This window comes from Salvelinus sp. IW2-2015, linkage group LG37, assembly GCF_002910315.2.
Source record: "Salvelinus sp. IW2-2015 linkage group LG37, ASM291031v2, whole genome shotgun sequence".
NCBI lineage: Eukaryota > Metazoa > Chordata > Actinopteri > Salmoniformes > Salmonidae > Salvelinus > Salvelinus sp. IW2-2015.
In genome coordinates this window covers 13,235,510-13,248,473 of record NC_036876.1, presented here as the reverse complement: position 1 = coordinate 13,248,473, position 12,964 = coordinate 13,235,510, and the positions used below count along the sequence as shown (strand labels likewise).

The 12,964-nt window shown below is 43.2% G+C and overlaps 1 protein-coding gene across 2 annotated transcripts in view; it reads right to left on the bottom strand.

Annotated features, from left to right (window-relative positions):
• Positions 1–87: 87 nt before the first annotated feature.
• Positions 88–12,964, bottom strand: part of alpk1 (alpha-kinase 1) — a 21,302-nt gene continuing 8,425 nt past the window's right edge. Inside the window, exons 3-14 of one of the 2 annotated variants that reach the window (XM_023982247.1) lie at positions 6,569–6,723; positions 6,089–6,287; positions 5,513–5,572; positions 5,344–5,430; positions 5,180–5,256; positions 4,920–5,015; positions 4,671–4,775; positions 2,690–4,496; positions 2,091–2,238; positions 1,790–1,952; positions 924–1,110; positions 88–742 (exon numbers count right to left, since the gene is read on the bottom strand). In XM_023982247.1, coding sequence (XP_023838015.1) covers positions 561–742; positions 924–1,110; positions 1,790–1,952; positions 2,091–2,238; positions 2,690–4,496; positions 4,671–4,775; positions 4,920–5,015; positions 5,180–5,256; positions 5,344–5,430; positions 5,513–5,572; positions 6,089–6,287; positions 6,569–6,723 — 3,266 coding nt within the window. In that variant the 3' untranslated portion in view covers positions 88–560. Of the gene's footprint in view, positions 743–861; positions 1,111–1,789; positions 1,953–2,090; positions 2,239–2,689; positions 4,497–4,670; positions 4,776–4,919; positions 5,016–5,179; positions 5,257–5,343; positions 5,431–5,512; positions 5,573–6,088; positions 6,288–6,568; positions 6,724–12,964 lie in introns of both variants that reach the window. The other variant, XM_070437864.1, reaches the window with a different exon arrangement.

Genomic DNA, 12,964 nt, shown 5'->3' with positions numbered 1-12,964 from the left:
GGATGTTACTTCCTTGTTTGGTCGAATCAGTCGAGCTTACAATCCATCCAGTGTTTGGTCTAGAGACAGGTGAACGGATACACAGTGGCAGGTTCATCTTTCATTTCTGTGATCGGATTGAATCAATTCAAAAGCAATTTAAAACAGATCAATGTCAATTTCATAAAACGTTGTCGGCTACAACAGAGCGCAGGCCTTAGGTAATAAACACATAACCGAAAGTGGTGTCAAGGGTCACAAAAACACTTAGAGTACATCGAAAATACAGTACGGCCTGATTTTAACAGAACTGGTTGAGGTTGGTAAACGGGGCAGGCAATTCTCACTTCTAGAAATGAAATCACATGCTACCGAATGTGCTTCACTACACTKCTGTGTTCACCACAGGATCAGCCCATGTCTAATAGGTCAGAATGTGCATTGTGCATTGTAGTAGGGGATCGCAATGCACATACTTTAGGCCAAAACAATATGTTGTTCGAGAGTTGTCAAGGAGCCCCAGCAAACACACACACACACATCTCGATCTGAAGTAGACATCACTGTTTTCAAGACGTATGTTACTGCAGTTTGCCCAGTGACAGTAGGTCACAGATACTGTTGCATTCTGGTCCATGCTGGTCCTTGAGGAAATAACTGACCCCCCTCTCAGCGAAGTTAGTGGCACCTTTAGGGGTCCTGAGAGAGTGGATCTGGGGGTCTGTGAGGTACGTCAGCCCCTTCCCATTGGCGGTCACCCACCCTGGGGAAAGAAAGAGGAAATAGAGAAAGGAAAGAAAACAAAAAAACATTTTGTGACATATAGAAAATGTAATGTAAAATGCTGAATTATAAGATTCAACAAATGAACGTTATAGTCACCTGAGACATAGACAGACACACGCACACTGCACAAGCACACGCACGCACGTACACGCGCGCACCTTGTAGGTCGACAACAACCTCTTGGCATCCAGAGAACTGGTAGGTGAAATGTCCGAAAGCGATTCCATATTCTGACGCCTTGAACCGCTTGTCCACTTTAGTAGTGTTGTTGGTGAGCTTCACAAAGTCCCCCAGCATGTAGGGCTCCACTGTCACACAGTCCACCACCTCATCCCCCTCCAAGATCTGAAACAAAACAAGCAGCTGTCTAAACAGGAGGAAGGTTCACTTCTTCCCGAAGATGTGTAAACATGACATTTTACAATACGTTCTGGTAATTCAGTAGATAATCTTATCCAGAGCGACATACAGTCAATGCACTCAACTCAGACAGATAAAACAACCACGTATCACAGTCAGAGCAAATAAAAACAGTCCTTCATAAAAAGGAGCTATATCAGAAAATAAAAATCCCATCTTTCAATATGACCATGGTGAAGTTAGTTTCTTTCTTATGATTGGTTTATTTCTTATTAGGGTAAAGCACACTCACTGTGTACGAAATGTGCTCTATTTAATTTGATTTGGTGAAGTGTGGCTTTGGCACAACAGGTCCCAATGTTAATTAAAAAAGCTAATCAAATGATTAAAAATATTAGTTGTGTGTGTGTGTGTGTGTGGGTGGTGGTGTCTGGGAAAAGTATGGCAATATTTCATTTTGAACTGTGTTATTAAAATGTCAATCACTTCATTGCATAATACATTAGGAAGCTAAGCCACGGAGTACTAGCCTGGGCCCAGAACTGTTTGTGCTGTATAGCCAACGCCTATGGAGTTGCTCAAACAGATCTGGGCCCAGGCTATCAGAGCACTTACAAATCACCAATGAATCAATGATTTGTGGGATGTTAGTTAATGCCTTTACCAGTAGCACTTCTGAAGGGATGAAGAAGATCTGAGCGGTCACTTTCTCCTTGTAGAGTCTCTTGTTAAACTCTGTCACGTAGTACTGGGCCGTCATCTGCCTCTCCACGTCACTCAGGTGGAACTGAATGCCCTTAGGTTCTAGGTACTCCTTCCCCACATAACTGAAGGGGGAAATGAAAACACGGAGAACATGTTCACGTTAGGCCCAATCCKAACTTGAGACGGGCACACAATGTTTACTTTTGCAAAACATCAAATCATGCATCGACGTTGATGGGAGATGATTCATCCCTACTGACCTACTCAGCCTCTCCTCTTGGTGTAGAAACTGTACCCATAATGCTATTCTCTGCTGGCCTTGCTTCCCTATTGGCTCTCCGATGTACACATAGGTCTCTCTGGACGTCCACAGCCCAGAGGCCCTGGAGTACTTCAGAAGGAGAGCACCTGGAGAAAAGAACACGTTTTTTTTTAGAGGTTATTACTACGCAAAATACAATTTTACCATGTAATATAAATAACTTGTCATTTCTGTTTTGTAAACTTCAGTGCAACCGGTGTCAAGTTCACTATGAACCACTGTGTATGCTGGAAATAGTGTATATGTTCAGAACCGAGTCATTTCCATCACAGTTTAAGGATAGTCAAGTACAAATTCAAGAAATTGAGCATCTTATGTAACATAATCTTAATGTTAAAKAACCTCTATCTGAAGTGGCCGTTGGTGCATTAAACCCTTTGAAAGCATTGAACTGTATGTAAACATTACRTTTGTATATTTCATCTTATTAGTACTTAATAATTATTTAAAGTACTTCAAGTTGCCTTTTACCTTGAAAAACACAAAACAACCATGACTTTACATTTTCTATAACACTACGAGGCAATAGGAACTCACTGTAGGCACTTTTCTGTTTCCCAAGCTTGAATTTCATGTCACTCTGCAGTCTCTTTAACATACAGCCATGACACATCCCAGCCAGGAGGGCGATGTAGTCCTCCTCTGTCAAAACGTACTGGTTCTCAGGCACTAGACCACCCATGATGCCGTGCTTCAGACAGGTATAGCATGAGGAGTTTGGGTGAGAGGGAATCTGCTTCTCTYCAGCACAGGGTTCAGTGTTGTTGGCTATGTGTCCTATCTCTTTCTCCACCATCTCATAGGAGCTGTCTATCTCTGTAGAGAGACACTGCTCCGGGATGAGGCCCTCAGATCCTAGTTGTGGAGGTCTTCTGTGATAGGCTGCAGCACTGTTAGGCCCAAAGGGGTGAGGGGATCCAGTGTCTTCCTCCGTTTCTGCTTCCTGATCCACATTGAAGCTTGGAACTATCTGCGAGGCGGCGGGACCTCTGTGTTCATTTACAGCTGCTGGGGCTGCAGAACGTATTTGCGGTACTGCAGCTGCCTCACGGGATGTGTCAGATAGGGATAGTTTCTGCCATGATGACTGGGAGCCGAGGCTGTCGCCAATGGAGCTAAAGGAGGAAGTCCTCGACTTGTCTTGGTACCCTGGATGCATCACTACCCCGTCTCCTGTAGGTCTCACAGACACTGACGCACCACCTCGGTGACACTCCTCCTCGGTCTCCACAGTCTCTATTAGACTCTGTTCGTCAATCATTTCAAACTGCTCAACATCACTTCCGGTGTGGGTGGATGATGAGGAAGTGACCCGGGTGGAAGAGTTGGATCCTGCCTGAGCACTGAGACTTGCTCTGATATCTCTTTTCCTGGTCTTRCTTTTAGATTCTGACCCGTTTTCCAACCCATCTTCACTAACCTCGGTGAGACAGTTTGGATCGCACAGATACTCCATGTTTAYCTTATCCGGAACACTGCCATCTTTGTTGCCACTACAGCTGAGGGCAGACCCAGTGCTGTTCAAAGACACTTTTTCAAATGAGGACCCAAAGCTGCTACTGAGTGATTTGAGAGACATTTTATTATAACTATTGCTTAGTAGCTCTTCAGTGCTACCCAGAGTTGTACAGAGCTCCTGTTCCTGCGGTAACCTTGGAGCTAAACAAGAGGCATTGGGTGCTTTGTCTCTGTGTAACTCTTCTTTATGTGTGGCTTTTTGGGGCTTGTGGTTCTCAGTGGCACACTCTGTGTTAGGGGCCGTTGCCGTGGTCCCCAGTGCTGTTATACAGAGTCCAGCCTGGTGGCCTTCATGTTTCCTCCTACAGCTTGCCTCAGAGGCCTCACACACTGAGGTGTGGTACTGCCTGAACCTCCCCATCACCTGGGAGAAACCATCCAGAGTGAACCGCACTGCTCGCTCTTCCACCACGTCTCTATAGCTATCTGGGATGAACGACCCCTTGTCTGAGTTCAAGAATGGATTGACCCGCAATAGAAGCTTCACTTGGGTTATCAGACTCATAACTCCAGTGCAAAGGGCATCTCTCTGTTGGCTGTCTGCATGGCAGTAGGCATAGAACTTCTCCAAAGCCTCCCGGCATACCAATCTGGCCTGGTCCACTGTCTTCTGAGGGGTGCCCAGCCACTTGTGACTGACAGTCAGAGAGTAGGCTGCCTTGAGGAATGTGTGGAGCTCCTGTTTGCTGGTGACCATGTCCCYCCCTGTTTTGGTAAGTAGGCCGATCTCAAAGGCTTCCTTGGCCTGGAGGAGGAAGGAGTGTTTGTCCGGGGGGGGRCATTCTACTGAGAAACTGTAGGACAACAGACAGGTGCCCTGGGTGACCTGGAGAAAGAAAGAGAATGACATAGCATATTATCTASTATTATGTTAATAGGCAGTTGTGCCACAGTGCTCACCTAGCAGTAAGCTCCAGCCTCTCTAGAAGACTTCACTCTTATCCACCACAACCGCCCCCCCCCCCAAGACAAACACAAAATAGAGAAAGAGAGGACTCACCACATTGGTTAACACGTACAGCGAGGCATACTGGCTGTACACCACCGCCATTTTAGCTGCCTCCGCTGCTGAGAGGAGACGGTGGGCATCGTTCTCAAGGAAACACTACTCCAGACATAAAAGGCATACACTGAGGTCATGTAGCGGTCGGAGACGTTAGAAAAGCGTCATAAATCACACAACWTACGCAGGCGTCAATGTGCATCTTTAGAACACGAGTGATTTCATTGGTTAAGACGGAGTGCTCACCAAGTCAATGCCCGGATTGGTCTTAAATGCATGGAAGTCTCCATCACTCATAGACACCAATATGTTGGCCAGAATCCCAAGGGACGTTCCAATGCCCTACGAATCAAAACGCATACTAAGTTGAAACGCATACTAAACACATACTAAACCTTCATAAAGTAGTTATAACACCACTAGAGGAAAATATGAGCAGTTCACAGATTTGTCGTGTGATTTAGTATTCAGTTATTCATTGGGGTGCACGAATGTTTTGGCTCCACCTTTTTATCGGGTTGAGGAAGAGCGTAATAGCCGACCAGGGAGGTCCAGATCAGCTCAGCAGCCTCCAGCCACAGTCCTGAGACGAAACATACAATTCAGAGATGGGAAAAAAGGATGCGTAGACATAATGCTATACATCCCCTCTCGCTCTTTCTTCCCTTACCCAGTTTCTGCAGAACCTGTCCACGCACTTGCACACTGACCGCCTGGATAAGAGTCCTATCACTGTCAGACTGATATATCCAGCAACCTGCAGATTTCAAACACGCATGTTAACACAGACCCTCATGGGGAACATTAAACGGTAAGAGAGTTGCATTTTCTAAGCCTACCTGTYGCTCCACTAGTGTTGATGAGACTGCTCAGTATGTACTCTGCCTTCTGGAGTTTACCTGTGGGTGAGACAACAAGCATGACAAATGATACAAAGCATCATACTTAAAGGAMAATTCCACCCCAAAACAATTTTTGGGGTATTTGTTTCATTAGTCCATTGTTGGCATACTCGCAACATGTTTTGCTTGTCAGCAATCAAGTTTTCAAGATATGTAACTTTCAAAATACAGAAATCAGCCCCGTATGATGCATTTWGCATCATATGATGCTGTGTTTTGCCATCTCTGTATTTTGAAAGTTACATATCTTGAAAACGTGATTGCTGACAAGCAAAATATTTTGGGACTATGTCAACAATGGACTAATAAACAAATACCAAAATATACTTTKGGGAATTATACTTAAAGGTTAAGGAGCTTTATCTTGATAGTATGGTAAATAAAATAAAAACAGATAACTAGTATTCCAAAACACAGCATGGAGACACCACATGATAAAGAGCTGGACTCTAATATATTCAGTAAACAACAAATAACCAATCTGTGAGAAATATAGTCTGAAGTCGCACTCACCGTCATTGAGATAGACCCTGGCCTGTCGTATGATCAGCTGGGGGGCGATGGGGGTTCCTGGGTAGTGTCTGTGGAGGAGCTTGGTGATCTTCAGCAGCCGGCTGGACTCATCTGTCCAATACAGGAACCGATCCATCAGGAAGACCACACTTGCCGCCCACTGGGGTTCCCTGGCCAAGATGGACGCCTTCAGCAGAGCCTGACACATCAAAATGAAGTTTAAAACACTTCGAAGACAGTCTTTTTGTGATAAATGGCTATGTTTTTTTTTTTATGGCATCTTGTATCAGTACATTCATAGTCAAAATAATATTTTTTTRATATATAAATTAAACACAGTTCTAAAAATATATCTTAGCCTGCGTCCCACATGTCACCCTAGTCTACCATTGACACATTTAGAAAACACATGCCTTCATCAGGGAGTGCTTTGTTTGATTTTGCTTTAATATGAGTGGTAGCCATGTAGGGTCATATTACCAGTAGCTGTGGTAGATGCAGACTAATGAAGTCCTTCAAGTTGACTTTGTCCTGGGAAGTGACTGACTGCTTGTACTGCCACTTCTCTGGTACAAAGGGCCACCTCATCGCCACTGCCTCCTGCAGGAGCATGCTCAGTTCAACTGACAGGGACTCTGGAAATTAGGGGACAGAATATGGTGAAGCTAAAAACAATACAGAAAAGTAAAAAAGAAAAAAAAAGTCTACTTAAATATCATGCTTTGAGAATACCTAAAAGCTACTCTAAAGTTAAAATGGGCCTTTTTGAGATCTATGGGTTCATTATACAGTAAGTGATAAAGTCATTCACAATATATTATTATTATTTTTAACCCACTTTTCCGTGATTACKATCTTGTCTCATCACCGCAGCTCCCCAACGGGATCGGGAGAGGCGAAGGTCGAGTCATGCGTCCTCCGAAACATGACCCGCCAAGCCGCGCTGCTTGACACCCGCTCACATAATCCGGAAGCCAGCTGCACCAATGTTGTTGTTTATTTATACAAAATTAACAATTTACATCCCTACATCAAACATGTCTAACGAAACAAAACACAGGTATAAACAAGAAAATACTAAATACAATCCAAAAAGGACATTAAAGCTTGTTGGTGAAACCTAGCCAATTTAGCGGGTAATCTTTCAGGAATATAATTACATTTCAATAAAAACGGAAGACCTCCCAATTTATTAAATACATTGTTTGGAATTAAATACCAAATTGATTCTGTATTGTCAACACATCTTCTCAACCAATTGATCTTGAAAGTGTTATTTATGTCAACAAAATGCAATACTTCCAGACCTCCTTCAGAAATTTTATTTGAGAGGAATTACTTGTTTAGTTTGTGAGACCTATTTTTACAGATGAAGTCAAGAAAGKTCTTGTTGATCTCTTTACAGGTCGAGGGATTTACAAATAAAGATAATGAGGGGCCTGTGTTTCAGACATAAGGAAGTGGATGGCTGCAAACTTTCTACTTTTAAACTTGGACAAAACAGAGATGCTTGTTCTAGGTCCCAAGAAACAAAGAGATCTTCTGTTGAATCTGACAATCTTGATGGTTGTACAGTCGTCTCAAATAAAACCGTTACTCTGGACCCTGATCTCTCTTTTGACGAACATATCAAGACTGTTTCAAGGACAGCTTTTTTCCATCTACGTAACATTGCAAAAATCAGAAACTTTCTGTCCTAAAATGATGCAGAAAAATGTATCCATGCTTTTGTTACTTCTAGGTTAGACGACTGCAATGCTCTACTTTCCGGCTACCTGCACTAAATAAACTTCAGTTAGTGCTAAATACGGCTGCTAGAATCCTGACTAGAACCAAAAAAWTTGATCATATTACTCCAGTGCTAGCCTCCCTACACTGGCTTCCTGTTAAGGCAAGGGYTGATTTCAAGGTTTTACTGCTAACCTACAAAGCATTACATGGGCTTGCTCCTACCTATCTTTCTGATTTGGTCCTGGCTACATACATACAAGTACGCTACGGTCACAAGACGCAGGCCTCCTAATTGTCCGTAGAATTTCTAAGCAAACAGCTGGAGGCAGGGCTTTCTCCTATAGAGCTCCATTTTTATGGAATGGTCTGCCTACCCATGTGAGAGACGCAGACTCGGTCTCAACCTTTAAGTCTTTATTGAAGACCCATCTCTTCAGTAGGTCATATGATTAAGTGTAGTCTGGCCCAGGAGTGTGAAGGTGAACGGAAAGGCTCTGGAGCAACGAACCGCCCTTGCTGGTCTCTGGCCTGGCCGGTTCCCCTCTCTCCACTGGGATTCTCTGCCTCTAACCCTATTACAGGGGCTGAGTCACTGGCTTACTGGTGCTCTTCCATGCGGTCCCTAGGAGGGGTGCGTCACTTGAGTGGGTTGAGTCACTGACATGATCTTCCTGTCTGGGTTGCGCCCCCCTTGGGTTGTGCCGTGGCGGAGATGTTTGTGGGCTATACTCGGCCTTGTCTCAGGATGGTAAGTTGGTGGTTGAAGATATCCCTCTAGTGGTGTGGGGGCTGTGCTTTGGCAAAGTGGGTGGGGTTAAATCCTGCCTGTTTGACCCTGTCCGGGGCATCATCGGATGGGGCCACAGTGTCTCCTGACCCCTCCTGTGTCAGCCTCCAGTATTTATGCTGCAGTAGTTTATGTTTCGGGGGGCATGGGTCAGTCTGTTATATCTGGAGTACTTCTCCTGTCTTATCCGGTGTCTGTGTGGAATTTAAGTATGCTCTTCTAATTCTCTCTCTCTCGGAGGACCTGAGCCCTAGGACCATGCCTCAGGACTACCTGGCATGATGACTCCTTGCTGTCCCCAGGCCACCTGGCCGTGCTGCTGCTCCAGTTTCAACGTTTCTGCCTGCGGCTATGGAACCCTGACCTGTTCACCGGACGTGCTACCTGTCCAGACCTGCTGTTTTCAACTCTCTAGAGACAGCAGGAGCGGTAGAGTATCTCTTAATGATCGCCTATGAAAAGCCAACTGACATTTACTCCTGAGGTGCTGACTTGTTGCACCCTCGACAACTACTGTGATTATTATTATTTGACCATGCTGGTCATTTATGACATTTGAACATCTGGCCATGTTCTGTTATAATCTCCACCCAGCACAGCCAGAAGAGGACTGGCCACCCCTCATAGCCTGGTTCCTCTCTAGGTTTCTTCCTAGATTTTGGCCTTTCTAGGGAGTTTTTCCTAGCCACCGTGCTTCTACACCTGCATTGCTTGCYGTTTGGGGTTTTAGGCTGGGTTTCTGTACAGCACTTTGAGATATCAGCTGATGTAAGAAGGGCTATATAAATAAATGTGATTTGGGTACACAAAGCGAGACAGCCCCTCTGCCTTGGACAGAAGCACTCTTCCAAGTATAGATTGTCCGTGATCTAACTGAAATGGTCCACCCACACAGACAACGTTGTGAAGAAGGCGCAACGAAAGGTCACTGAAAACACTCCCAAACTATTACAGATTCACAATCGAGAGCGTCCTGTCGGGCTGTATCAAAGCCTGGTACGGCAACTGCACTGCCCTCAACCGCAAGGCTCCCCAGAGGGTAGTGCAGTCTGCACAACGCATCACCGGGGGCAAACTACCTGCCCTCCAGGACACCTACAGCACCCGATGTCACAGGAAGGCCAAAAAGATCATCAAGGACAACAACCACTCGAGCCACTGCCTGTTCACCTCGCTATCATCCAGAAGGCGAGGTCAGTACAGGCGCATCAAAGCTGGGACCGAGAGACTGAAAACAGCTTCTATCTCAAGGCCATCAGACTGTTAAAACAGCCATCACTAACATTGAGTGGCTGCTGCCAACATACTGACTCAAATCTCTAGCCACTTTAATAATTAATCATTGGATGTAATAAATGTATCATTAGTCACTTTAAACAATGCCGCTTTATATAATGATTACATACCCTACATTACTCATCTCATATGTATATACTGTACTCTATACCATCTACTGCAATATGTACATATAAATATATGGATGAACGATGGCCGTGCGGCATATTGCCTATTCCGCACGGCCATCGTTCATCCATATATTTATATGTACATATTCTTATTCATTCCTTTACACTTGTGTGTATAAGRTAGTGTTGTGAAATTGTTAGATTAGTTGTTAGATATTACTGCACTGTCGGAACTAGAAGCACAAGCATTTCGCTACACTCGCATTAACATCTGCTAACCATGTGTATGTGACCAATAACATTTGTTCCCTTTGTAGACAATTATTAAATATATTATTTTAAATATACATAATATTATTTTTTTTAGGAGAGAAATTCATACATTGATTGACAAAATGTTTTTTTGGATAAATGTATTCCAAAATATTTAACATAGTCCTTTTACAGCAATATTTTATATTTCTTTATCATCAGAGTTATATAAACATAATATTTCACATTTAGAAACATTCAGTTTTAATCCAGATGCAACAGAGAATGCCGTGATAGCATTAAGAGTAGTATTGTCAGCCAGTTGGGAAATTTGGATTTCTCTGTTAAAAATGGTTAAGCCATGCAGGTTTGCATTATTCAAAATATCTAGAGATAGAAGTTCCACTACCAAAATGAATAAAAAGGGTGAAATTGGGCATCCCTGTCGTACACTTGTGTTGATACTGTATCTTTTTTTTAAATCACAGAACTATTTATATATTTGTAAAACATGTGAATGACTTTGATAAAAATGTTCACCAAAACCAATACGTTTCAGAGACGGAAAGAGAAATTCATGTTCAACAGCTTTACAAAAGTCCAAAAATAAAACAGCATTTGAGTCAATTGCATCTGAATAATCTAAAAGGTTCAGGGCTAAATGAATGTTGGAATTTATGTGACGGCCCTTCATAAATCCTGTTTGAGTCTCATTTATAAAAATGGGATCTATTGCTTTCTTTAATCATTTGGCATAAACCAGAGCAATCAATTTGTAATCAATATTTAATAAAGTAATTGGTCTCAAATTGTCAATGAGAGAAGTGTCTTTACCAGGCTTTGGAATCAGTGAAATAAGGTCCTGTTTCATAGTGGAGACCATTTCACCATTTTCAATGCAATTTTGAAACATATTAAAAATAGGGTTTTCTAGTAACTTCCAAAACTGCCTGTAGAATTCAACTGACAGGCCATCAGTGCCAGGTGATTTACCTTTTTTYMWTKRAWTYMRRRSCYYYYCSAWTTYYTYSRWTKRMMMMRGKKRAWYSSMAAAMYKRRKKGRAAWYMWWYTWMAAWWMMWGGRMMWWAWTYYKRAWKKKGSMAAMSKWRSYTTYMMMAMCMWYYTYCYKRAAWTKKKRRKTKKWAAAGGTATTCATAAAAGGAATTGATAAATGTTGATCATTTAAATAACTGGTGTTTCTTTCCCCCTCTTCAATCCATTTAGCTCTTGGTCTGACAAAGGCACCCTTTGCCAAAYCTGTGTACAGCTGTTCTAATCGTAAAGATTTAAATAGAGTCTTCTTCTTGAGATAGATCATCTTTCTTTAGAATGGCTCAAATTCGCTCATCAAATCTTTTTCTCTAAGGTTCTTCAGGTGCTTCAGCTCTTTGGCACGTTTAATGGCTACAACTCTGACTTCATAGTTGAAGAATTCAAATCACATTTGATTGGTCACATACACATATTCATCAAGAACTTCATAGGAGAGCAGTTAAATTGTTGTGAAGAAGGCTTCAGGCGCCCAAAAAAGAAGTCCAGCAAGCGCCAGGACCGTTCCTAAAGTTGATTCAGCTGCGGGATCGGGGGCACCACAAGTACAGAGCTTGCCTCAGTAATGAACAGCAGGCAGGTGAGTGCATCTGCACGCACAGTGAGGCAAAGACTTTTGGAGATGGCCTGGTGTCAAGAAGGGCAGCAAAGAAGCACTTCTCTTCCAGAAAACATCAGGTACAGACTGATATTCTGCAAAAGTACAGGGATTGGACTGCTGAGGACAGGGGTAAAGTCATTTTCTCTGAATCCCCTTTCCGATTGTTGGGCATCTGGAAAAAAGCTTGTCCGGAGAAGAAAGGTGAGCGCTACCATCAGTCCTGTGTCATGCCAACAGTAAAGCATCCTGAGACCATTCATATGTGGGGTTGTTTCTCCGCCAAGGGGAGTGGGCTCACACACAATTTGCCTAAGAACACAGATGAATAAGAATGGTACCAACACATCCTCCGAGAGCAACTTCTCTCAACCATCCAGGAACCGTTTGGTGACGAACCATGCCTTTTCCAGCATGATGGAGCACCTTTCCATTACAGCAAACGTGATAACTAAGTGGCTCGGGGAACAAAACATCATATTTTGGTCCATGGCCAGGAAACTCCCCAGACCTTAATCCCATTGAGAGCTTGTGGTCAATCCTCAAGAGGCGGGTGGACAAACAAAACCCACAAATTCTGACAAGCTCCAAGCATTGATTATGCAAGAATGGGCTGCCATCAGTCAGGAGTGGCCCAGAGTTAATTGACAGCATGCCAGGGCGGATTGCAGAGGTCTTGAAAAAAGAAGGGTCAACACTGCAAATATTGACTCTTTGCATCAACTTCATGTATTCAATATATCTAAAGCACTGAAGCAGCAAACTTTGTGAAATTAATATTTGTGTAATTCTCAAATCTTTTGGCCACAACGTTGGGTGTGTGTGTTGTGTGTGTGTGTGTGTGTGTGTGTTGTGTGTGGTGTGTGTGTGTGTGTGTGTGTGTGTGTGTGTTGTGTGTGTGTGTGGTGTGTGTGTGTGTGTGTGTGTATATATTTTCTTAATTCCATTATTTTACTTTTAGATTTTTGTGTATTGTGAATTGTTAGATACTACTGCACTATTGGAGCTAGGAACCACATTTGCGCTACACCGCAATAACATCTGCTAAATA